The sequence below is a fragment of the Thamnophis sirtalis genome, unplaced genomic scaffold (assembly GCF_051295495.1).
Source record: "Thamnophis sirtalis isolate CommonGarterSnake01/CBP01778 unplaced genomic scaffold, rThaSir2_p1.2 scaffold_6, whole genome shotgun sequence".
NCBI lineage: Eukaryota > Metazoa > Chordata > Lepidosauria > Squamata > Natricidae > Thamnophis > Thamnophis sirtalis.
The window spans coordinates 2572640-2599963 of record NW_028261386.1 but is presented as its reverse complement, the minus strand read 5'-3'; the positions used below and the strand labels follow the sequence as shown (position 1 = coordinate 2599963).

The following is a 27324-nucleotide window of genomic DNA, read 5'->3' as shown; positions in this document are numbered from 1 at the left end:
GACAGGGGGGAGGGTGCTGGATAAAAGTTTGATATGTACTTGTTTGCGCCTTTTTGGCTCAGATCTTGCTTTTCGTTTGCTGCTATCCCTTCATGACCAGTATAAGTATCTTTAATTCCACATACAATGGAGTTGGGAGTTTTCTTTCTTCGTTATTGATGGAGGCACACCTGACACACAGATTATCATTCACTTTTGGGATTTTGTTGGCTTCGTCATATACAGGCAGTCCTCGACTTACAACAGTTCATTTAGTGATATGCGAAGTTACACCACCACTGAAACCAGTGACTTATGACCAGTGGTGAAATTCAAATTTTTTTTACTACTGGTTCTGTGGGTGTGGCTTGGTGGGTGTGGCAGGGGAAGGATACTGCAAAATCCTCATTCCCTCCCGATCAGCTGAGACTCAGGAGGCAGAGAATAGATGAGGGCGGGGCCAGCCACAGGTGGCATTTGCCGGTTCTCCAAACTACTCAAAATTTCTGCTACCAGTTCTCCAGAACCGGTCAGAACCTGCTGAACTTCACCCCTGCTTATGACCATTTGTCACAATTAAAACCTTGGCAACATCCCTGTGGTCATGTGATCAAAATTCAGACGCTTGGCAACTGACTCATATTTATGACATTAGCAGTGTCCCGGGGTCACGTGATTTCCCCCTTTTGCGACCTTCAGATAAGCAAAGTCCAGGGGGAAGCCAGATTTACTTCACAACCATGTGACTAGGGCCCCTCGCTGTCGGAATCTGGTGGCAGCTCCAATGGCTCCTGCTGGGCCACAACATTAATGTAACTCTTGTCCCGCAGAAGTTGTCCGTGGCAAATGAGCTGGGGCCAACTCTCATAGTGTGAGCCCGGATGCCATTTTGGGAGCATCTTCAAGGCTGCCACAGCAAAGCCGGGTGGAGCTGTGGGAATGTGAGGTGTGTGTGTGTGCGGGGGGAGGGTAGAGATAGCTGGGGGATGTGTAGCAGTGGTGGGATTCAAAAATGTTTACAACTGCTTCTGTGGGCATGGCAGGGGAAGGATACTGCAAAATCCCCATTCCCTCCCGATCAGCTGGGACCCGGGAGGCAGAGAATAGGTGGGGGCGGGGCCAGCCAGAGGTGGTATTTACCTGTTCTCTGAACTACTCAAAATTTCCGCTACCGGTTCTCCAGAACTGGTCAGAACCTGCTGAATACCACCTCTGGTGTATAGCCAAAATAGCAAGGATGCTCTACCAGTGTTGGAAGGGCGTGGACAAAAGCCAGTTGGGACTGCAACCTGATTGGATCGTTGGACGGACCTGTGACCTGGGAGGCAAGTACTTTGGGTTTTGATTTGGGTGGGGAAAACTCCGGGTCCTTCAGAGTCGGGTTTTCACCAGCTGTGCCAATATGACACGCCAAATAAAATTATGCTTTGAGGAAACGCTAGGCATCAGAGTTTTGATTGCTTTGGGTTGTTACCATATTTTTCGGACTATAAGATGCACCGGAGTAAAAGACGCACCAAGATTATGAAGAGGTAAATTTTAAAAACAAAGTTTTTGCCTTCCACAGCCCCCAGGAGCACTCTGCGGGCCTCCCAAACCCGCTGCACGCCCCGTTTTTTGTGAAAAAGAGAGCATGCAGGGAGTTTGGGAGGCCTGCATAGTGCTCCTAGGAGCTTGGGAGAGCAAAAAACACCCCATTTTTGTGAAAAACGAGCCCATTTTCTCTTGTTTTTGCCCTCCCTGGCCCCCAGGAGCACTTTGCAGGCCTCCAAAACCCTTTGCATGCCTGTTTTTTTGCAAAAAACAGGATGCACTGGGCGGGGTTTCGGGAGGCCAAAAATGGCCGTATTCGGTGTATAACACGCACCAACCCTGTTTTAGAGGGAATGGAGTGCATCTTATACTCTGAAAAATACGGTACTTGAAACCTGACACATAGATCCCCGTACATTGGGGGGGGGGGGAGTCCGTCATAAGTCGAGGACTTCCTGTACCAATACAGGGAATTGAGCCTGTGTTGTGTTACCTGTAATGAAGCGACTGAGAGTAGAAGGTGTAATAGATGAAAACAGATGATCCCGTCAGGAAAAATAGCAGCCACATACATCGTAGCCTGGAGCACCTTTCCTGCAAGAGAAAAAATTTAGAAAATGTAGGTCAATCGGTAGCCTCACGGGGCTAAACCAAGATGCAAAGGGAGTCACGTGATTCCATTGGACCGGGATGGTATAAGGAACTCTGCCTTGAGCAGTGGGTTGGACTAGAAGACCTCCAAAGTCCCTTCCAATTCTGTTATTCTATTATAGTCTTCCAAAACAAACCATTTCAATAAAATTCTGAGCTCCACAACAACAAAATATTGATATGAAACCTGAATTATTATTTCTTTTGGGGGGGGGAGACTTTACCAGAAACATACAGTAAAGAAAATGTATATTTGATAATTCACTTAATAACTGCAGCTGGGATTGTATTTGCACAAAATTGGACAAATGAAGCGTTCCCTCTGGATGAGAAGGTGATGAGGAAAATATTAGAATGGGCAGAAATGAATAGGTTAACGCTTGAAATTAAAGAGAAGGAACAATCTGATTATTATGACATATGGGAAATATGGGTAGAGAATAAATATGAAAAGTGGAAAAAGCAGAGGAGCGAAATAGAGAAAATGTTTTAACCGAGTTAAAGAAGAAGAGGATTGTTATAGTATTAGGTATGGTAATATTAGTATTAAGTTAAGAATAGATAAAATATTAGATATGGCTGTACATTGTAATTGTTATTGTATAAACCAGTGTTTCATAGCTGGCTGGGGAATTCTGGGAGTTGAAGTCCACAGGACTTAAAAGTCACCAAGGTTGAGAAACACTGGTATAAACTATTTGCACAAAATGTTTGTACCCAGACGACACACTGTTTAATGGAAGATGTGGTTTCAATCAAAATTAAAAATTAAAAAATTAAAAACAACAAAAAGTCCTTGGAATGTTGTACTTCACAATATACAGGTGGTCACAATTGAGCCCCGAATGTCTGCAGTCTAGCAAGGCAGTTTATAAGGGAATTTTGCCCCATTTTCGTCCGTGGTTATTAAGTGATTCAGTACACCTATTAAATGAATCCCTGTGGTTGCTAAGCGAAGCGGATTGCCTTTGCTGGTCGGGGGCCAGCTGGAAAGTTTACAAATGGTGAACACATGGCCCAAGAACAATGCAACGGTCGTAAGTACAAGCCAGTTTCCAAGCATCTGAATTTTGATCACATGACCATGGGGATGCTGCGATGGTTGTTAAGAGTGAAAAACCAGCCGTAAGTCACTTTTTTTCTGTGCTGGTGTAACATCCCCTTTTGCAATCTTTGGACCAACAAAGTCAATGGGGAAATCAGATGCACTTAACAAACGTTTTATTAATTTAACAACTGTAGTGATGCACTTAACAACTGTGCCAAGAAAGATGCCACCAGTTACGTGGGTCATATGGTGGACATGTGCAGAAGCAAAAAAAAATATTGGACAAAAATACAAATGTGGCTGGAAAAGATGATAAAGCAGCACAATGACTTAAAACCAGAAAATATTTTTGTTGGAGATTTTGCCTGAAACTTAGGGAAAAGGGAATACATATTTAATTATACATGTATTAACCGCAGCTAGAATTGTATTTTGCACCAAACTGGAAAAGTCGAGAGATCCCTACTGATGAGAATGTGATTGGGAAAATATTAGAATGTGCAGAAATGAATAGACTAACACTTGTCATAAAGGAGAAAGAACAAAGTGAATATTATCATATTTTTTGGAGTATAAGACGGACCAAAGTTTTGAAGAGGCAAATTTTTTAAAAAAAAGTTTTTGCACTCTGCAGACCTCCCAAAAACAGCCCAGTTTTTTTTAAAAAAAGGGGGGGGGGCATGAATAGCCTTTAGGCGGCTTGTATAGTGCTCCTACGGGATGGGGGGGGCGGCAAAAACGAGCAAAAAATGGTCTGTTTTTTGCTCATTTCTGCCCTCCCCAGCCCCCAGGAGCACTCTGAAAGCCTCCTAAAAGCTATATACAGCCATTAGAGCTGTAGAGCCGAGATGGCGCAGTGGTTAAATGCAGCACTGCAGGCTACTTCAGCTGACTGCAGTTCTGCAGTTCGGTTGTTCAAATCTCACCGGCTCAAGGTTGACTCAGCCTTCCATCCTTCCGAGGTGGGTAAAATGAGGACCCGGATTGTTGTTGGGGGCCATATGCTGACTCTGTAAACCGCTTAGAGAGGGCTGAAAGCCCTATGAAGCGGTACATAAGTCTAACTGCTATTGTAATTTCGGTGAAGGGGGCAGGGTTTCAGGAGGCAAAAAAATGCTGTATTTAGTGTATAAGACGCACCCAGATTTTCAGCCTCTTTTTTGAGGGAAAAAGGTGCGTCTTATACTCCGAAAAATATATGACATGGGAGCTATTTTATAAATGGTTGGAAAATAAAAACAGAAGTCAGAAATAAATAGAGATCAGTGAACCATAGAAAACATGTTGAGATAGAGACGTAAACAATATGATGATTCTCACCAATATGACTATTAAGATTATTATATTTAATATTCTTATTATATTCTTATTAGAAGATACCTTAAGAAGGAGAAATGATACCGTAGATTTATGATGCTTATTATTACTATTGTAAGGTTGGAGAATCAATATCAGTGTAATTAATACTGTTGAAAATTCTAATTGTTATTGCGGAGATATTTGTACCCAGATGACACTCTGTTTAATGGAAGATGGAATGTTTAAGTTAAAAAATAAAATAAAATAACCTTTTAAAAAAGGGTGGCAAGAAAGGTCATAAAAACAGGAGAAAACTCACTTAAACCACTGTCTTGTTTAGCAACGCAAATGTTGGGCTGAAATTGTGGCCTTAAATCGATGACCACCGGTGTTAGGTATTTACACTGATACTGACACACACACACACAAATGCACACACAAATGCACACACACACACATTAACGAAAAGACATAACAGCTTAAAGTATTTTAAAAAGTTACAGATGATGCCATTAGGATGCTTTTGACTATTTCTTTGATATTAATTGTATTTATTGATTTTTTTTTTTCTGCCCTACGCCACACAGAATGTCGAAACAGCGTAAACAGGTTCAACTGGCATTTAAGTGGCTTTCTCACTGACCAGTGTGCCTTAAAATAAGTAACGTGTTCAGATACATCTAAATCTCCTACTCGGTAAATAAATAAAGGAAGACCAATTTTAATAATATGTCCTGTCATATTTATAGGCCATGCTATACTCTATAGATCAGTGGTGGGTTCCGGATCCCGTCGCAACCAGTACGCTGCGACGGGGCCGGGCATCCAGCATGGGCATGCGCGCTGCACACGCATGTGCATTCACTGCCCTGCGACGCTTTGGCTGCTCGCTGGAGGGTTGTGCAGGCGCTGTACGCTGCACGCATGTGCACAAATGGCCCAGTTGGCTTAGAAACAGGTAAGGAACGAAGGCAGGCGGGCGGGGCCCTCCAAAGCACCGTTCCAGTACAGTGGCTGCTGCTCATAGCAGCAACCGGTACACCTGTACCGGGGCATACCGCCCGGAACCAACCACTGCTATAGATGTGCAAGAAGCTGCTGGCTTGTCAGAATGCTCTGAAATTTGTATCCCATTTTTATTCTTTTTACAAATATCTCAAGGCAGCAAGCATATCCAACACACCTTCCTCCTCTGATATTCCCCACAACGACAACCCTGTGAGGTGGGTTGGACGGAGAGAGAATGACTGACTGAACTTCACCCAGGTGGCTTTCACGCCTAAGGCAGGACTAGAACTCATGGCCTCCCGCTTTCTAGCCTGTTACCTTAACCATTAGAACAATCTGACTCTCTCTCTCTATATATATATATTTCATATATCAAATTAGTTTATTGAAATAAAGGTAATCCTTGAGTTACGACCACAACTGAGCCCAAAATTTATGTTGCTAAACGAGACAGTTCTTAAGTGAGTGTTCCCCCATTTTACGACCTTCCTTGCCACCGTTAACACGAATCATTGAAGTTGAGTGACACAATTGTGAAGTGAATTTGGCTCCTCCATTGTCAGAAGGTCACAAAAGCGAATTACGTGACCCCGGAGCACTGCAACCGTCATAAATGTGAGACAGTTGCCAAGCGTCTGAATTTCGATCCTCTGACCAGGGGGGATGCTGCAACGGTCGTAAAAGTGAAACAGTCATAAGTCACTTTGTCAAGTGCCGTTGCAACTTTGAACTGTCAATAAATAAATGCTTGTAAGTTAAGGACTACCTGTAATCCAGTGGTCTGCATGCATTAAGTTTAAATTTCTCAATGTGTTCATCTAAAATGTCCCATGTCAGTATTTAATTTATCATTGTCCTTAAAGGCAAAGGTTCCCTCGGCACATATGTGCTAGTCGTTCCTGACTCTAGGGGGCAGTGCTCATCTCTGTTCCAAAGCTGAAGAGCCAAGGCTGTCCAAAGACATCTCCGTGGTCATGTGCCACCATGACTCAATGCCGAAGGCGCACGGAACGCTGTTATCTTCCCACGAAAGGTGGTTCCTATTTTTCTACTTGCATTTTTATGTGCTTTCGAACTGCTAGGTTGGTAAAAGCTGGGATAAGTAATGGGAATTCACTCCATTACGCGGCGCTAGGGATTTGAACCGCCAAACTGCTGACCTTTCTGATTGACAAGCTCAGTGCCTTAGCCACTGAGCCACCGCATCCCTCTTATCCTTAAAGGGAAGCCTGAAAAATAAATAAATCTATGCTATTTTATAGCCTGGTAGAACACAAGTCAACACCAACCTTCTATATTTCTGTCCAGAATTTGAATCCGTCTCCGGAGTAAAAAAGGAAGCTTTAAAAATACTTACAACCTTGCTGGAGGAATCGATACTTACTCTTAGGAAAACCTGATTTACAATGGCTTTGTTTGCATACATAAAAGTTGTGAGCAGCCCAATTCCCAGAGATATGCCTGTTAGGAAAAAAGGGTCAATTATATAAACAAAAAAAGGAAAAAGGAAGAAAGGAAGAAAAAAGAACAAAAGAGGAAAACAAAAAACAAAAAGAAGGCAACGATCCCAGGTTTCTTTCAAACAAATGGCAAAATTAAGCAAGAATTACACAATGCTCTATTAAAGGAGGAGACAAATACAGCAATCCTTTTTATATACACAGGGGCACTGCAACCCTAAACTCCAATAAGATCCTTCACAAATAAATTTATTTGTGAGAATCCCAATGATGAATTAATAAAGAGCATTTATGTAGCTCTCACAACAAAATGGGGAGACCGGTAAAAAGAGAATATTTGTAGCTCAGGGTTGAAATGAGGGGTGTTGTGGCCTGCCAGCGGAGTTGGCCGCAGATTCGGACAGTGAGGAGGTTGGGGAGGAACATGGGCCAGTCATGGAGTCTGGGGAAGGCTCTGCGTCGGAGGCAGAGAGGGGGCCAGGGCCGTCTGACAGTTATCAGCTGCCTTTGGAGTCAGACATCAGTGAGGCAGACAAACAGCTGGAACTTGTTCCCAGTGTGCGCATGTGCAGAGTTGCCAGACGAAGGGACCAGCTAACGAACAGGGGGTGACGTGGGAGTAAGACCACAGGTGGACTGTGAATGGCCCCTCCCATAGGGAATGAAGGAGGAGCAAAAGGGGAGGGGTGCAGAGATGGTATTCAGCAGGTTCTGACCAGTTCTGGCAAACCGGTAGCGGAAATTTTGAGTAGTTCGGAGAACCGGTAAATACCACCTCAGGCTGGCCCTGCCCCCATCTATTCTCTGCCTCCCGAGTCCCAGCTGATTGGGAGGAAATAGGGATTTTACAGTATCCTTCCCCTGCCACACCCACCAAGCCACACCACACCCTCTCAGCCACGCCCACAGAACCGCTAGTAAAAAAAAGAATTGAATCCCACCACTGGAGTGGAGTTTGCAGGAGAACAATTAGTTCATTCCTGCATTGCGGCGTCTGAAAGATATGGGCCTGGCTACTCTCCAAGCCTGATAAAGGTCGGTAGTTGTGAACTATCTTGAAAGACGGTGGGAGAGGAAAGACTTTGCTGGAGAGGAATTCACTGTCAATTAAATAAAAGGGCGTTATCGGGACGAGGACTCGGCTTCATGCTGCCTGGTTGTTTACTTCCAGACATTTTATTACCCAAACTAGGTAACATTATCAGACCTAGAGGGGAGAGGCGGAGGAGGAGGGCTGTGGGGTTCTTGATTATCTCTGTGCTTGGCTGTTTTCTTGCATTGGGTTTCTTTACCCAACTAGGTAACATCATCAGTGCTACAGGGGAGTGGGGTCTGCAGAGAGGAGGAGGAGGAGGAAGAGGAGGAGGATTGCGGGGTCCTTAGTGCTCCCTGTGCTTGATTGTTTTCTTGCAGATGTTTCTTTTCCCAACTAGGTAAATTCATCAGTGATAGTAATGAGTGGGGTTTGTTCTCGGGATGCCATAAAATGAGAGCAAACCCCTTTCTCTACTAGCACTGATGATGTTACCTAGTTGGGCAATGAAACGTCTGCAAGAAAACAAGCTCAGAAAGCACCAAGGATTCCTCAGAATGGGATGAATCCAACTTTTGGGGAAAAATACTTGGGAAAGACTGGCTTGGAGATGCCGTGTTTTGACTGCGGTTTCCTATCTAATTAGTTCTCCATCTTCTTCCTCCCTGTCCCCTGGAGCCATTATGCAATTAAACCGTAGTACAAAATGTAGGAGACGGGGCAGAAACTCACATGAGGTTGACTCAGCTTTTCAAAGGTTGACATCCTTCCAAGGTGGGTAAAATGAGGATCCAGATTGTTGGGAGCAATAGGCTGACTCTATAAACCGCTTAGAGTGGAATCCCTATGAAGCGGTACATAAGTCTAAGTACCATTTCTTGCAAAGGAAGGGAGGGAGGGAAGTAAGGAATCTGTGGTGGCACAGTGGTTAGAATGCAGTATTGCAGGCTAACTCTTCCCACAGCCAGGAAGTTCGATCCTGACCGGCTCAAGGTTGACTCAGCCTTCCGTCCTTCCGAGGTGGGTAAAATGAGGACCCAGATTATTGGGGGCAAGAGGCTGACTCTGTAAACCGCCAAGAGAGGGCTGTAAAGCACTGAGAAGCTGTATATAAGTGCTATTGCTTGCAAAGGAAGGAAGGGAGGGAGGGAGGGAGGAAGAGAGGGAGGGAGGGAGAGAGGGAGGGAGGGAGGAAGATGTGGTGGCACAGTGATTAGAATGCCGTACTGCAGGCTATTTCTGCTGACTGCTGGCTGCATGCAATTCGGCAGTTCGATCCTGACGGGCTGAAGGTTGACTCAGCCTCCCATCCTTCCGAGGTGGGTAAAATGAGGACCCAGATTGTTGGGGGGCAATAGGCTGACTCTGTAAACTGCTTAAAGAGGGCTGTAAAGCGGTATATAAGTCTAAGTGCTACGGCTACGGCTATTAGAACAGCCGGTACTCCAAAAATCAAAGCAGTATAATTAGAGCAAATGGCATCGTATCCGTGAAAGGATTTTCCTATAGTTTAAATAAGGTAGCCACATTCATTGTGACAGAATGACCCCAAATCTTTCCTATGCAGCTTCACATAGCTTATAAAAAAAAAGATTTGGGTATTTATTTGCCCACCTTGGGTGTTTATTTTGAAACAAAATCACTCTCCGCATTTGGTGTAGCATCGCAGGTGCCAGAAAGGAATATTTTATAGCAGTGGCATTCTGCTGTTAAGCAGTGGTGGGATTCAAATAATTTATCAACCAGTTATCTGCCCTAATGACAGGCTGGGTAGGCGTGGCCAGGGGTGGTGGTCATGTGACTGGGTGGGCGTGGCCAACTCAACATCACTCATCGCAACCAGCCCCGCCTCCTGGCCACTCACCTCAACGGCCTCAACAAGGAAAAATTTCCCTCTCTATTGACTTATTGAACATCCAAAATGCCCCTCAAAACAGCCCCCCCCCAAATGGCCTGAAAGCATCCCCAAAAACGGACAAAAACAGCTAAAAAGCCAGCCCTAAAATGGCCCAATAAATGTCTCAAAAAATGGTCAAAAATGCCCTGGAAAATGGACGGGGTGGGGCCAGCCAGTTTGCCCATGTTAACAACCAGTTCGCCTGAACCGGTCAGAACCGGCTGAATTCCCCCCTCTGCTGATAGGTTGTGTGGACTTCAACCCCAAGAATTCTCCAGTCAGCAAGCAATCTACACTACAGGTGTCAAACTCAACGCCTGCGGGCCCATGGGGTGCTTAAATCCGTCCTGCAGGGCCGGCCTGGAAATATCAAGGGACTGGCCCGCGGTGCCTCTGCCAGCCAAAATGGGTTGGGGGCAAGCTGCATGCGGGCTATTTTCGGCCTCCCTGGCCTCCAGCAGAGCACTGCCAGCCAAAAATGGGCTACGCGGGGGGCTGCAGGAGGCATCTGCGTGGCCTGTTTTTGGCCAGCACAGTACTGCGGGAGGAGTCCATCCCGTCTTCCCCACCTTCCTGCTTCCCGCCCCCCCCCCCCGGCCCGTGGAGGAGAATTACAATGCTGATTCGTCCCTCGAAGAAATCCAGTTCAACATCCCCGATCCACACCCTAATTTTGAGCGGAGAGCCCCTGTGTATACGGCAACAAAAGGACAAATTTAAAAAATAATTCCTAGATGCTCATTAGCAATTTTTTTTCCACTGGAGGCACAGAACATAAAACAGAAGGGAAAAGGGCAGGAATAGCATTAAAAAAGATGGATCCCTTGTTCCCTTTAAAATGGGGAAACTGGACTTCAAGATGAAGCTAAGTACCAAAAATCCAAATATCGGAAGCTATGCCCCAAACAGGGAGCGGAAGCTTTCTGCTCCTCCTTTTACTGGGGGAACTGAAAATAGAAAATATGGGTAGTCCTCAACTTGTGACCACGATTGAGCCCCAAATTTATGTTGCTAAGTGAGAAATCTGTCCAGTGAGTTTGCTCCATTTGGCGACTTTTTCTCTCCATATTTGTTAAGTGACACACTGTAAGTTCCTAAATTAGTAATACGGTTGTTAAGTGAATCTTAAGTGAATTTTACGATCTTGCTTGCCACGGTCGTTAAGTGAATCACGGCAGTGGATAAATTAGTAACCGGGTTGTTTAGTGAATCTGACTTTGCTTTTCAGATCCAAAAGGGAATCGCATGACCTCTGGACACTGCAACCGTCATACATGTGAGTCAGCTGCCAAGGATCCGGATTTTGATCACATGACTGTAGCGATGTCGCAACGGTCATAAATGTGAACAATGGTCATAAGTCCCTTTTTTTCAGTGCTATTGCAACTTTGAACAGTCATTAAGTGAACTGTTGTAAGTCGAGGATTATCTGTACATAAAAAATGAAAAGTAATTGTGTTTCTTACTACAGGCAGTCCTCAACTTACAAACATTTGTTTAATGACCGTTCAAAGGTCAAAGTTACAATGGCAATGAACAAAGTGACTTCTGACGATGTCACATTTACACCCGTTGTACTATCCTCGAAGTCATGTGATCAAAATTCAGACGCTTGGAAACTGGCATCTACCCAGACGGGGAACTCATCAAATCTGCAGACGACACCAAGCTGGCAGGAATAGCCAAAACTCCGGAAGACACGCTGAAGATACAGAAGAATCTTGACAGAACAGAGGGCACTATCTAACAAAATGAAATTCAATGGTGAAAAGAGTGCATTTAGGCAAGAAAAACGAAATGCACAGGTACAGTATAGGTGGTACCTTGCTCAGTAGTAGTAACTGTGAAGGGAATCTTGGAATCCTAGTGGAAAACTGTTTAAATAGGAGCCAGCTGTGTGCAGCAGCTGCCAAAAAAGCCAACACAGTTCTAGGCTGCATAAACAGAGGGATAGAATCAAGATCGCATGAAGTGTTAATGCCACTCTTTAAGGCCTTGGTAAGGCCACACTTGGAATACGGCATCCAGTTTTGGTCACCACGATGTAGAAAAGATGTGGAGACTCTAGAAAGAGTGCAGAGAAGAGCAACAAGGATGATTAAGGGACTGGAGGCTAAAACATATGAAGAACGGTTGCAGGAACTGGGTATGTCTAGTTTAATAGAAAGAAGGAGTAGGGGAGACATGATAGCAGTCTTCCAGTATCTCAGGGGCTGCCCCAAAGAAGAGGGAGTCAAAACTATTCTCCAAGGCACCTGAGGGCAGAACAAGAAGCAATGGGTGGAAACTAATCAAGGAGAGAAGCAACTTAGAACTGAAGAGAAATTTCCTGACAGTGAGAACAATTAATCAGTGGAACAACTTCCCTACAGAAGTTGTGAATGCTCCAAAACTGGAGGTTTTGCCTGATTGTCACTTAACAGCTGCAGTGATTCACTTAACAATTGTGGCAAAAAAAGTCACAAAATGAGGCGCAATTGACTTGGCAACTGCCTTGCTTAGCAACAGAAATGTTGTGCTCAATTGTGGCTCTAAATCGAGGACTACTTATAAATCCCATCCGTCCCAATGTAAGGAAAATATATTGACTAGACAAAGGCAGTTCAGACGAACTTGTATTAGATGGTTTAATCGGAAATAGGTTTAGTGGTATCAGTGTGATAATTCAGGTTTAAAGGTAGAGGTTTCCCTTGCACATATGCACTAGTTGTTCCCGACTCTAGGGGGCGGTGCTCATCTCCGTTTCAAAGCCAAAGAGCCAGCGCTGTCCGATGATGCCTCCGTGGCCATGTGGCCGGCATGATTAAACACTGAAGGCACACGGAACGCTGTTACCTTCCCATCAAAGGTGGTTCCTATTTTTCTACTTGCATTTTTTACGTGCTTTCAAACTGCTAGGTTGGCAGAAGCTGGGACAAGGAACGGGAGCTCACTCCGTTACGCGGCACTAGGGATTCGAACCGCTGAACTGCCAACCTTTCTGATCAACAAGCTCAGCCTCTTAGCCCTTCGAATTCAGGTTTATGCTTCATAATTGCAACTGACTTATTGTATGAATTTTTTAAAAGACATTGTTAATACAGGTAGTCCTCAACTTACAACAGTTCATTTAATGGCCATTCAAAGTTGCAGCAGCACTGAAAAAAGTGACTTAGAACTATTGTTTACACTTATGACCGTTGCTGCATCCCCATGGTCACGCGATCAAAATTCGGATGCTTGGCAACAGACTCATATTTATGATGGTTGCAATGTCCCGGGGTCATGTGATCTCCTTTTGCAACCTTCTGACAAGCAAAGTCAATGGGGAAGCCTGATTCCCTTAGTGACCGTGATTCACTTAACAACCGGGGTACTAATTTATCCACTGCAGTGATTCACTTAAGAACAGTGGCAAGAAAGGTCATAAAATGCGGCAAAGCTCACTTGGCAAAGGTCTCACTTAACAACAGAAATGTTGGGCTCAATTGTGGTCGTAAGTCGAGGACTGTCTGTATTCTGCAATGAACTTCCAGTTACTAGTGATAAAAACAGGTAATCCTCAGCTTACAACCAGACACTTAAGCGACAGTTTGAAGTTATAACGAGCACCACAAAAGGTATTTATGGCCCGGTTCTGAAATTTTAATGGCCACCCCCACAATTTGTGATCACAATTTGAGTGCTTAGCAACTGGCCAGCATTTACCGATGCTTGCAGCTTTACGGCCGTCCCACAATAGCAGTAATAGCAATAGCAGTAGACTTATATACCGCTTCATAGGCCTTTCAGGCCTCTCTAAGCGGTTTACAGAGAGTCAGCATATTGCCCCCAACAATCTGGGTCCTCATTTTACCCACCTCGGAAGGATGGAAGGCTGAGTCAACCCTGAGCCGGTGAGATTTGAACCGCTGACCTGCTGATCTAGCAGTAGCCTGCAGTGCTGCATTTAACCACTGCGCCACCTTGCCGCGCACACACACACAAATAAATCACAAAATCACATTGGCCACTGATGACCTGGTTCACGACCATCACAACTTACAACTGTAATTGGCAAAGCTGCGGATCAGTCAGGGGATGGCCTAAATCCTTAAAAATCTCCTTGAAGGAGGTGGGTGGTGTGGAAATATCATAAATAAATAAATAGAAGAAGATTGTGGTTTTTGTTTCCAGCCCTCCTGAAGAAGACATATAACAAAAACATTATACAGCAGGACAAATGTTCTAATTTTCAACCCTTTGGAGGCCTTGGGGCATCAAGAGCCAAGGTGGCGCAGTGGTTAAAAGCAGCACTGCAGGCTACTGCTAGATCAGCAGGTCAGCGGTTCAAATCTCACCGGCTCAGGGTTGACTCAGCCTTCCATCCTTCCGAGGTGGGTAAAATGAGGACCCAGATTGTTGGGGGCAATATGCTGACTCGCTGTAAACCGCTTAGAGAGGCCTGAAAGGCCTATGAAGCGGTATATAAGTCTACTGCTATTGATGGCGAATCTGTGGCACGCAGAGCCCTCTGTGGGCACGTGCACCATTGCCAGCTGCTCTTCCTATTTCCGCCGCACTAGTTGGTCTTCGCACGCGCCAGAGCTCTGGAAACCCCAAAGGCCAGCTGATCTTCGGGTTTCCGGCACTATGACATGCGTGCGTTCTGACTTGGGCACTTGGTGCCGAAAAGATTCGCCATCCTTGCCTTAAGGGTTTCCCCTGGTTTTGGTTTAGTCTATTTTGTCTCTAGTTAAAAACAAAATCACTGTTGGGTACCACAATTCAAGAGTGTTGTGACCCGCCAGCGGCCAGCAGAGCTGGAAGTAGAGTCGGACAGTGAGGAGGTTGGGGAGGAACATGGGCCAGTCCTGGAGTCTGGGGAAGGCTCTGATGAGGGCTCTGTGTCGGAGGCAGAGAGGGGGCCAGGGCCGTCTGACAGATATCAGCTGCCTTCAGAGTCGGACATCAGTGAGGCAGACAAACAGCTGGAGCCTGTTCCCAGTGTGCGCATGCGCAGAATTGCCAGATGAAGGGAACAGCTAAAGAACAGGGGTCGACTTGGGAGTAAGGCCAAAGGTGGATGGTGAATGGTCCCTCCCACAGGGAATAAAAGAGGAGTGAAAGGGGAGTGGAGTTTGCAGGAGGCAATTAGTTCATTCCTGCATTCTTGCCAAGTATTATGGCGTCTGAAAGATAACGGCCTGGCTACCCTCCAAGCCTGATAAAGGTCGGTAGTTGTGAACTATCTTGAAGGATAGTGGGGGAGGAAAGACTTTGCTGGAGAGGAATTCACTGTCAATTAAATAAAAGGGTTTTATCAGGACGATAAAACGGTTCGGCTTCGTGTCAGAACAGATAAGATCTTTAAAAAGGCAACTTATTCAAAGGGACTGCAAAGAGAGTTTTCCAGATCCTGGTTTATAAATCAAGAAACACCCCAGAAAAGGAATTATCTTCTCTATGGCGGACAGAAGCAAAAGGGTTTACGTCATTAAGTGAGTTTTACCCCATTTTACAACCTTTCTTGCCACAATTAAGTGGATCAGAGCTGCTGTTATGGTAGTTAACGTGCTCATTAAGTACATCTGGATTCCCCATGGGTTTTGCTTGTTAGACAGTCACAAAAGGGGATCACAGTACCCCGGGACACTGCAACCGTCATAAATATGAGTCAGTGGCCAAGCGTCTGAATTTTGATCCTGTGACTATGGGGAGGCTGCTATGGTTGAAAGTGTGTAAAATGATAAGTACCTTTTTTAGGGTTGTTGTAACTTTGAACAGAGACTAAACTGTTGGGACTACCCATAGGTTGCATTAGGCCTAAAGTCCACAATACTATAGGTAGTCCTCGACGTACGTCCCCAATTGAGCCCAAAATTTCTATTGTTAAGTGAGAGATTTGTTTTTTGCCCTACTTTACAACCTCTCTTGCCACTGTTGTTCAGGGAATGAACAATGTTAAGGGAATCTGTCTTCCCCATTGACATTGCTTGTCAGAAGGTCGCAAAAGGGGATCGCATGACTCCAGGACACTGCAACCGTCATAAATATGAATCAGTTGTCAAGCATCCAAATGTCAATCACCCTCCTAGGGATGCTGCACACTTCATAACAGAGGTGGGTTTCTACCAGTTCGGGCGAACCGGTAGAGGTAATTTGGCCTAGATCACAGAACAGGCAGTGACCCAGGCTGGCCACGCCCGCAAGCCAGTTCTCTGGTCTCCACTGACGTTGCTAGCATGTTTTTTATTATGGTCTTCACGCATGCACAGAACAATTTACAGTGAACTACCCATGCATGAGCAATATATGTTTGATACACACGCTAGCGTGGCGAACCGGTACCAATGCCGTTAGGAATCTACCCCTGCTTCACAAGTGTGGAAAATGGTCATTAGTCACTTTTTTCAGTACCTTTTTCAGTTTCAAATGGTCCCTAAAAAGCTGTTGTAAGTTGAGGACTGTATAAAGTAATATTCAGGAAGTTGACTTACAACCATTGAATCTGGAATTATGCTCATAAGTGGCGCCCATCCTTATGTAGGTCGCTGTTTCCCCACCCCTGATTTTATTTTATTTTTTTCATGGTGATGGTTAAGCAAACCTGGTTTTTGGCAGGAAGAGTCAATTGTGGTCACCTGACTGCAGGACCCTGCGAATGAGGCATGGGTGTCAAACACCCAAAATGCAACCAAACAAAGCCTGTGAATCTGGGGAGGTCTGTCGTAACTTCAAACAGTCACTAAGCAGTCGGTTATAAGTCAAGGACTACCTAGACTGAGGATTGTTTAAAGGTTTTTTAAAAAGTGTTTACTGTATTTTTCGGAGTATAAGACGCAACGGAGTATAAGACGCACCAAGATTTTGAAGAGGTAAATTTTACAAAAAGGTTTTTGCACTCTGCAGGCCTCCCAAACCCTCTGCATGCCTCGTTTTTTGTGAAAAAACAGGGCATGCAGAGAGTTTGAGAAGCTTGTAAAGTGCTCCTGTGAATGGGGGGGGGGGCAAGGAGGGGCAAAAATGAGCAAAAAAATGACCCATTTTTCACTCATTTTTGCCCTCCTCAGCCCCCAGGAGCACTATGCAGGCCTCCCAAAGCCTATGCACAGCCATTTTTGCAAAGGGGGGGTGAGGTTTTGGGAGGCCAAAAATGCTGCATTCAGTGTATAAGGCGCACCCAGATTTTCACCCTCTTTTTTTTGGGGGAAAGATGCGTCTTATACTCCGAAAAATCCATGTCTAATTTTTAAAGCAAGTTACTGGCCTTTGGGGTTGAAACAACAGGATTTGAAGCATTAGAGAGGTCTCAAAATCCCCAAATCATATATCCAAATTATGAAAATCAAAGAGATGGAAATTGAATTGGTGTGCTTCTTTTATACAGGACATCAAATTTAGCTGAGCTTCCTATAGGATTTTATTTTTTTAGGGTCCAAAACCTCCGGTCTTGAAGTCCAGACGGATCCACACCCAATTCATTCATCACTTTCAAATAACACTTAAAACAAACAAACAGATGTTTCCAAAACACCAGTCGGTGGATACGCTACCAATGATATGTTGCACGAGAATTTTGATGGACAAAATCAAGATGTACGGGATGCTCTTGTGCAGCCACTGAAGGAGGTATTTGAGTTCCGAGAGAGAACTGTCTCTTTGTTCTTCCGCGGACGAACCCCCCGAGTTACCGCTTCTGGTTTCGCCGGGCGTCTGGCCGTGTGGCCAACTCTGAGTCCCCAACCGCGAATGTTGTCGGCAGCCAGCGTTGGCCTCTGGCTCCCCGACCGCCGAGGTCATTTGGATGTGAATGTCCCCTCCGTGCTGGCAAGGTTCCTCTCCTGGAGATCGCGTGGCGTGAGGGCCCTGGCAGGGAGGGCTGTGACTATGGCCGTTGTTAAGTCCACTGTGCCGAACGTTTGAATTGGACTGCATGGTACGGAACGGGTGGTGACCTGCTTCCACGTGTTGTTTGGCGGTGTGATGATTCCTAACAGGAAGAAAGAAACGAACAGTCAGGCTCCGTTTTCAGCTGCGATGAAGAACCAATAGCAGAAATTTTAAATAGTTCGGAGAACCGGCAAATAGGCTGGCCCTGCCCCTGCTGCCTCCCAGCTGATTGCTTTTATTGCCCTGAACAGGAGAACGGAGCTCGAAAGCAGGTTAGTGGGCTGGGGAGGGAATGGGGATTTTGCAGTATCCTTGCCACGCCACGCCCACAAAGCCACGCCAAAAGAACCGGTAGTAATTTTTTTTGAATCCCATCACTGTTTCAGATGCCAAGCAACCCAGTTAATGTTTATGACCTTTGCTGTGTCCCTGGATCATGTGATCCCCTTTTAAGACCTTCTGACAAGTAACGTCAATGGGGAAGCCAGATTCACTTAACAGCCATGTTCTTAACTTTTAACAACAGCAGTGATTCACTTCACAACCGTGGCAAGAAAAGTCGTAAAACGGGGCAAAACCCACTTAACAAAGATCTCGCTTAACAACTGAAAATGGACACAATTGCGGTCATAAGTCAAGGACTGCCTGTGTGAAAACCATTGCTTGAAAAGTGGCAGGTGGGAGCCTATTAACCAAGAGAATTCTTGCAATTCTCTAACCTGGGTTTTCATATGGGACTTTAATTCTTATGATCCATCATCATGAAAGCAACTTTTGCCAGCTGGGACCCCGGCTTTTAATGTGGAGATAAAACTTGGGAAATTGCCTGAAGCCCGTTTTGCCGTTAACCACTGTTAGGAATATAATTCTAACGGTTGGGTTGGCAATATATAAACCATGTAACAATGTTGTACCTGTTTTCTTTAAATCATACTGTAAAATGTGATTGGTTGCTGTTTCCTCAATCGACCATAAGAGGGAGCCAGAACGACTGTTAGCTCTCTGTTTCGTTAGGTGCTGATCTGATCTGATCTGATCTGAGTGAGTGTTTTGGAAGCTGGAAGTGCCGTGAGCTATTGTAAGTTTTGCAACTGTTAGCAAACTTGAATACCGGACTGATTATATGATTCTGGACTATGTTATTTGGATTATCCCTTAATTGAAAGACGTTGATGACTGACTGTCTTATCCGTGTATGACTTGGACTGTTTGATGGACTCTGATACCTCTATTTCCACGAAAGTAAAAGCCTACTTAAACTGCAGTGTCTCTGTATGCTGGTTTGTGTGTTCTCCAACACAACTCTCACAACGCTTCGCTGAACGTACTCGCTCTCCCAACGGGGAGCTTACCTAACAACCACCTTTTAATTAGGATCTGTTTTACCTACAGAAATTGATATGCTGTGAAGCAAAGATTCTGGACAGCAGCCAAAGTTGGCGAGAACGCAAATTCACCCCCTTAAGTGGCCGTAAAGGACATTAAGTGACAATTCCCGAGTTGGCTGGTCCTCTCTCACAGTTATTCAGCGCCGAAAAGGAGGGGAGACGAATTCCTTGGAAGAAAGGCATAAAAGTAAGGATAAATATGTAAATAAGTAAACAATTGCCAACAAGTTAATGCTGTGATGGGGAATCTATGGCTGGCGTGTTGGAAGTGACACGAAGAGCCATCTCTCTGGGTACGCAAGCCATCGCCCATTGCTCTTCCAGGTTTTGGCATGCCGGCCAGCTGGTCTTCACGCATGCGGGAGCGCCGGAAACCGGAAGATCAGCCGCACGGTGTGCATATGTGCGCCAGGTAAATGATTTTCCGGTTTCCGGAGTGCCAGCTGGTCTTTGTGATTGCATGTGCACCAGAAACTGGAAGATCGTCTTCCTGGAGCACGCATGCACTCTGGGCGGCTGCTCTTCTGGTTTCTGGCACCCGCTGGTGCACTCCCATTTCGCCACTCAGTGCCAAAAAGGTTTGCCAACACTGGGCTAGTGTTTGTTTTTGTAAATCTAGGATTTCCTGGGGAAAAGTGGGGAAGGACAAACCAGAACTCACGAGAGCAAAATCATAGAATCACACGGCTGGAAGGGACCTTGGAGGTCTTCTAGCCCAGCTCAAGCAGGAGAACCTATATCATTTTAGATAAGTGACTGTCTAGACACTTCTTAAAAACATCCGGTGATATTTGTATCCGGCCCACAATTTCTGGAGGCAAGCTGTTCCACTGGTTAATTGTCCTCACTGTTAGGAAGTTTCTCCTTAATTCCAGGTTGCTTCTCTCCTTGATTAGTTTCCAACCATTATTTCTTGTCTGGCCTTCTGGTGCTTTGGAAAATAAATTGACCCCCCTCTTCTTTATAGCAGCCCCTGAAAGACTGCAATCATGTAACCCCCTAATTCTTTTCTCTAGACTAGCCAAACCCAAATCCTGCAGATGTTCTTCAGATGTTTAATCCTCCAGGCCTTTGATCACCTTAGCTGCTCTTCTCTGAACTTTTTCCAAAGGCTCAACATTTTCTTTCTAGTATGGTGACCAAAATTAGTTGCAGTATTCCAGGTGTGGTCTTTGTTGTTGTTAGTTGCGAAGTCGTGTCCGACCCATCGCAACCCCATGGACCACGTTCCTCCAGGCCTTCCTGTCCTCTACCATCCCCAGGAGTCCATTTAAGCTCACGCTGACTGCTTCGGTGACTCCATCCAGCCACCTCCTTCTCTGTCGTCCCCTTCTTCTTTTGCCCTCCATCTTTCCCAGCATGAGGCTGTTCTCCAGGGAGTCCTTCCTTCTCATGAGGTGGACAAAGCCTTTGAGTTTCCTCTTCAGGATCTGGCCTTCCAAAGAGCAGTCAGGGTGGATCTCCTCTAGGACTGACCAGTTGGATGGCCTTGCAGTCCAAGGGACTCAATGCAGGAGTCTTCTCCAGCACCAGAGTTCAAAGGCCTCCATTCTTTGGCGCTCAGCCTTCCTTATGGTCCAACGTTCACAGCCATCCATTGCAACTGGGAATGTATGGCTGTGAAAATTGGACCATAAGAACGGTATGGTCTTACTTGTGTTTTAAAAAGCGGTAGTGATATTTCTTGTGATCTTGATTCACCCCATGATTGTATTAACTTTTTGGGCTGCTGCTACACACTACCAGTTCTCATTGTATCCTGGACAAATGGGGGGGGGGGGGTTGATATTTTTCTGAATGATCCTGTTCACCAAACTATGTGATGTGGCTTTAATTAGGATTCATTTAATTGGCCACAACTGGGTGAATTCACACAGCACACCAAGATGTCAATTGATGTGTTTATAAACCACAATCAGCAAGCCCTGACATGTTGGGAAGGGGGAACAAGCCAACATGGTAAAACCAAGATCAGACAAATTCCTGGCGGATAAAATAAACAAAATCAAGTTTTCAGGCTCTGCCTGCAGAGTGTAGACAATTTAGAGCTATCCAGATGTTTTGGGCTACAACTCACATGATTTCGAGACAAATGGGAAAGGACTTGCCCCCAAATCTACATTTTAAATGCCAGGATTACTGGGGGGAAAAATGGCATTTTTTAGGTTGGGAGGTGGCCAGCCACCTCCCCACCAAATTAGGGACTGAGGACATTGGTCTTATTTTAGGAAGGCAGCTGGAACAGACAGTCCTCAACTTATGACCACAAGTGGGCCGAAAATTTCCCTCGCTAAGCAAGACAGTTATGTGACTTTTGCCCCATTTTACGACACGTTTATTTGTATTCATTTCTTTCGTTCATGCCCATGTTTATATTTATACCTGCTATCTTATACATGTTTGACAAACTAATAAATACAAATAAATACACACAAAAATCGCACTGCAAAGCATACTTTCCTTCTGCTTGAGCAGGGGGTTGGATTAGAAGACAACAAAGGTCCCTTCCGATTCTATTACTCTGTTAGTTGTTAAGTGAATCCCTGCAGTTGTTCAGTTAGTAACATGGATGTTACGTGAATCTGGCTTCCCCATTGAGTTTGCTTGGCAGAAAGGTCACCAAAAAGTGATCCCATGACTCCAAGATACTGCAACCATCATGAGTACATGGCAGTCGCCAACCGTCTGAATTTTAATCACACGACAACAGGGAGAAAGCAACAATCGTAATTGTGATAAACAGTCATTAGTCTCCCAAAGGTGCTTTTTTTTTCAAGAGGCAACTGGAGGCTTTTGGTTTTTCTTGGAAGATTAGTTACCTGCTAACACAGATAAACCTCCAAGTGGCCTTAATGACTCTTTAAAAGGATGCAAATGACCAGCTGTCTGCAAGGAGTATAAATCCTTCCATTCCTGTTCTGACCCCCCTTCTCCGTCCAGGAACGAAAGCCACAAGCAAACATAAATAAGAATACTTTTAATCAGTCCAGACTCTCATTGGCTGCAAGCCCAAAATAAACAAAGAGATAAGCACTCTGGCAGTAAGTCTTACAAACCTAGGCAATGCAAACAACTCTCACAGCAAACCACTTCTCCAAGTTGGTGTCTCTGAACCGTGGACGTTGACTCCTGCAAACAGGGCATGGCACAAACAGTCTCTTTTATAATCAGGAGAGGATCTTAATAAGCATCAGCTGAACGTAATCATCCCATACAATTACGCAGTTGTTCTTGCAGCCGAGTAGCCCTTTGATGGCGTGCATCCCGAAACAACTCACAAGTGTTTTCCTGAACACTCCCTCTGATCCAAGGCTCCGCCGCCACCTGGTGGCCAACCAGTCTCTCCTCGCCCTGCTCGGAGTCGGCACCCTGTCCAGGGTCCTCCACCTCCTCCAGGGCCGACTGATAAGACCCCACGCTGTCGGAGTCTGGTGGCAGCTCCAACAGCTCCTGCCGGGTCACACAACACATTTCCTACCATTAGCCAGAGCTGAAGAAGCTTCTTGGGTGAAAAGTAAAACATCTTCAAGGAAAAAAAACAGAATGTCCGATTGTCTCTTGAAAAAAAAAGCACCTTTGGGACTCGAAGGGGCCTCAACGACTCTAAAAAGAACACAAATGACCAGCTGTCTGCAAGGAGGATAAATCCTTCCATTCCCCACCATCCAGTCAGAATTGAAGAAGCTTCTCGGGTGAGAAGCGAAACCTCTTCAAAGAAAAACCGGAATGTCCGGTTGCCTCTTGAAAAAAAACCACCTTTGGGACAACCGTGACCCAGATGACTGAGAATCTCATAGACAGTCCATAAATCACTTTTTTCAGTCTTGTCGTAGTTTCGAACATTCACTAAACGAATGGTTGCAAGTCGAGGACTTCGTGTACTCAGCCCAGTTTTACACAACCAACAAATGCATTGCAGGAGAAGGAAATTAAACTAAATCCTTTTTGGAGAAAAGGGATTAATGACTGCTCTCATTGTGACGAATAGAACACAGAATAGTAATTCTCTGTATCCCCTTCAGGAAGAGGACTCAGTCCCCAATCCTGTTTGAAAGGCAGGGCATGACTGGTGCAACTAGAGTGGCAGGAACTACAGTACCCCTAAGCATGGGCAGAGCCCAGGCAGGTCCTGGCCACAAAATTCCTCTTCCCCAAAACACCATGTTGGGCCGATGCTTCTCTTCCAGGCCTTGGAAGCAAGTTAATGAATTGGAATACCAAGTCAAATAAAAAGCCAGGCCACTTCCTGGTAATTTCAAGGACACATTTGAACAGGTGGTTAGTGGGTGGCTGAGGACTTCCATGAGGCCTAGGGGATTTCCCAGTTTAGACCAGTGTTTCCCAGGCTTGGCCTCTTTAAGAAAAGTGAAGTTCAACTCCCAGGATCTCCTAGCAGCAAGCTTTAAGATGGGAGGACTTCAACTCTCAGAAATCCACGGCCAGTGCGCTTTGAGCTGGATGGACTACGACTCCCACAATTCCCCAGCCAGCAAGCTTTAAGATTGGTAGACTACGACTCCCACAATTCCCCAGCCAGCAAGCTTTAGGATGGGTGGACTACAACTCCCACAATTCCCCAGCCAGCGCCCTTTGAGCTGGATGGACTACAACTCCCACAATACCTCAGCCAGCAAGCTTTAAGATTGGTGGACTACAACTCCCACAATTCCCCAGCCAGCAAGCTTTAAGATTGGTAGACTACAACTCCCACAATTCCCCAGCCAGCAAGCTTTAAGATTGGTGGACTACAACTCCCACAATTCCCTAGCCAGCAAAAGCTTTAAGATTGGTAGACTACAACTCCCACAATTCCCCAGCCAGCGCCCTTTGAGCTGGATGGACTACAACTCCCACAATTCCCCAGCCAGCAAGCTTTAAGATTGGTAGACTACGACTCCCACAATTCCCCAGCCAGCAAAAGCTTTAAGATTGGTGGACTACAACTCCCACAATTCCCTAGCCAGCAAAAGCTTTAAGATTGGTAGACTACAACTCTTACAATTCCCCAGCCAGCAAGCTTTAAGATGGGTGGACTACAACTCCCACAATTCCCCATGCTTTAAGGGTGGCTGTGGAATTCTGGGAGTTGAAGTCCACCCGTCTTAAAAGAGCCAAGAGGGGAAAACCCAGGTTTAGATTACAGTGGGATTACCTGGTGGCCTCCCATCCGTCCGCTCTTTCCTAGCTTCCGCGATAGCCGCCTAGTCTCAGCTCTTCCCCCCACCCCTTCTCGCTCTCCCGCCTAGGCGATGATAGGAGTTGTAGTCTCCAAGCGGCCGGGACGGAGGACGCGGGGGTGGCAGCCGAGGCCTCGGACTCTTAAGAGATCGCTGCTTTCCCGCCGGCGGCCCTCCCTGTCACCCACCTCTCATAGCGGGCCGGAGTTTCATGGCGAGGCCTGTCCGGGACGCCCGGGCCTCGCCTCCACCGCCATGGCAGCCGCGAGGGCGACCGACCAAGCGCCAGTCTCCGACGGAGTCACCGACCAAGCGAGCGACGATCAGCTGCCTCCGACTACCGGCTCCGGGGAGGAAGAGGAGTGGCCACGCCGGCAGGAGGAGGAGGAGGAGGAGGAGGAAAGCAGGCCTTAGAAAAGTGGTCGCCACGGCAACAGGGGCGGTGCTGCGGACGGGGCGGGGCTTGAGGCGTCGCCGCGGGGCGGAGCTAGGGACGTCCTGCAGAAGGGCGGGCCTGGAGAGGTGTTGCATTTGGAGCCGTAGCCATAAACGTCACCGCGGCGGGCGGAGCTATGGACGTCACGCAGGGAAGGCGGGGTTAGGGACGTCACCGCGAAAGGGCGGCGCTGGGGGGGAGGCGTTGCCGCGGGGGGGGCGGAGCTAGGGATGTCCCAGCGGGGCGGGGTTATGGACGTCGCCGCGAAAAGGCCGCGGTGGGGGAGGTGTTGCGCGGGGGGCGGAGCTAGGAACGTCACCGCGGGGGACGGAGTTAAGGAAGTCGCCGCGGAGGGGCGGGGCTTGTCCTGCTGTACTGTGGCTGTTTGCGCCCCGTTGGGGAAAAGTTAACGACTTAATTAATCATAAAGTAATTAATGAACCCCCGAGACCTTATAAGTTCATCAGTACAGGTCGTACAACCGTTCGTTTAGTGACTGTTCAAATATAGCATTACTGGAAAAAAAGTGACCACAAATAATACAATCATGTCCCGTTAAGGGGTGACCCACTTAAGGACCGTCGCGATTTATGACCATAATTCCAGGCTTAATTGTCATAAATCAAGGACTACCTGGATCTCGGGAGCTAGATTAGTGATGGCTAAATATTGGGGATGAAATTGGGATCTTCAAAGAAATGAATGGTACAATGACATCTGGAGTATGGCAACAAATGATAAATTAACACAAACTAAAATTTTAAAAAAGGATGATTAAAGTAAATAATTATAATAGGGGGGATTTTGCAAAAAAAACTGTTGGTGGAAGGCAAAGGGAATAAACCTACTCAAGAATAGATGCTGTTTTGGAGGGCATAGGGCACAATTGTATTTATAAGGGCACAATTAGTTGTGATAGAAGAAGAAATATAAGGGAAAATTGATCTGGGGGTGTGTTTTCCCCTTTTTTGTATTTAGATGTATATGTACTATGTTTGTATTACTTGTATTTAAAATAAAAAAAATATTAAAAAAGAAAGAACTACCTGAATCTTATTCTATAGTATGGTGGGCTTCAGTGACCATTCAAAATTACAACAGCATTTTTAAAAAAGGGATTTGTGACCATTTTTCACACTTACGACCATTGCAGCATCCCCAGGGTCATGTGATCAAAATTCTGGCGCTTGGCTACTGGCTCATATTTATGACGGCTGCAGGGCCCACGCAATCCCCTTTTGGGACCTTCTCACAAGCAAAGTCAATGGGGAAGCCCGAATCCCTTAGCGACCAAGTTACTAACTGAACAAATGCAGCGATTCACTTAACGACTATGGCAAGGAAGGTGATAAAACGGGGTGAAACTTACTTAACAACTGTCTGGCTTAGAATGGAAACATTGGGCTGAATTGTGGTTGTATGTCAAGGATCACCTGTTATTTCCCATTGATATTTTTCCCCACCAATAACACAGGTTTTCACTGAGACAGATAAACCAGGTGGATCTACTGGATTATGGATCCTTTGCCCCATCTCTGATATTTGCTGTGGTTGTTAGTTGCGAAGTTGTGTCTGACCCATCACAAGTCCATGGACAACGTTCCTCCAGGCCTTCCTGTCCTCTACCATCCTCCGGAGTCCATTTAAGCTCACGCCGACTGCTTCGGTGACTCCATCCAGCCACCTCCTTCTCTGCCGTCCCCTTCTTCTTTTCCCCTCCATCTTTCCCAGCATGAGGCTCTTCTCCAGGGAGTCCTTCCTTCCTTCTCATTAGGTGGCCAAAGCATTTGAGTTTCCTCTTCAGGATCTGGCCTTCTAAAGATCAGTCAGGGTTGATCTCCTCTAGGACTGACCGGTTGGATGGCCTTGCAGTCCAAGGGACTCAATGCAGGAGTCTTCTCCGGCACCAGAGTTCAAAGGTCTCCATTCTTTGGCCCTCAGCCTTCCTTATGGTCCAACTTTCATAGCCACCCATTGCAACTGGGAAAACCATCGCCTTGACTAGACACACTTTTGTTGGCAGGGGGATGTCTCTGCTTTTTAGTAGGTGGTCTAGATTTGCCATCGCTTTCCTCCACAGGATATTACAGTTGTTTTTAAGAATGATGGATAGAAATCTGCAAGATTTGCCACTTCCTTGCCATATGTGTTCTGCAATAATTAAAATTTGCATTTGGGGCCTGTCCTGCTGTTTTCAAATTGACTCAGTGTTATGGGAAAATCTGAAAAATGATGTTCCGTGAAGTTCTGCTGGAGAGGGGAAACAAAAAAATTAAAGTATTAGCAGGCTTTATCTCTTAACTGCCACCCAAACAGAATACTTTGCCTGTGGGGAAAAAAAAAACATTTATTTTTATTTCATTTTAATACAGATCGTCCTCAGCTTACGACCACAATTGAGCCGGAAATTTATGTTGCTAAGCGAGACATTTGTTAAAGTGACTTTTGCCCCATTTCTTGCCACTCTTGTTAAGTGAATCACTTCAATGGTTAAGTTAGACACACAGTGAATCTGGTTTCCCCATTGACGTTGCTTATCAGTCATACAAGGGGATTACGTGACC

At 45.8% G+C, this 27324-nt stretch overlaps 1 protein-coding gene across 1 annotated transcript in view; it reads right to left on the bottom strand.

The window, feature by feature from the left end:
- Positions 1-24685, bottom strand: part of RNFT1 (ring finger protein, transmembrane 1) — a 37377-nt gene extending 12692 nt beyond the window's left edge. The window contains exons 1-4 of the mRNA XM_087717104.1: positions 24513-24685; positions 17423-17859; positions 6903-6979; positions 2006-2106 (exon numbers count right to left, since the gene is read on the bottom strand). Of these exons, the coding sequence (XP_087573230.1) occupies positions 2006-2106; positions 6903-6979; positions 17423-17804 (560 nt within the window). The 5' untranslated portion in view covers positions 17805-17859; positions 24513-24685. The remainder of the gene's footprint in view (positions 1-2005; positions 2107-6902; positions 6980-17422; positions 17860-24512) is intronic.
- Between the last annotated feature and the right edge of the window lie 2639 nt (positions 24686-27324).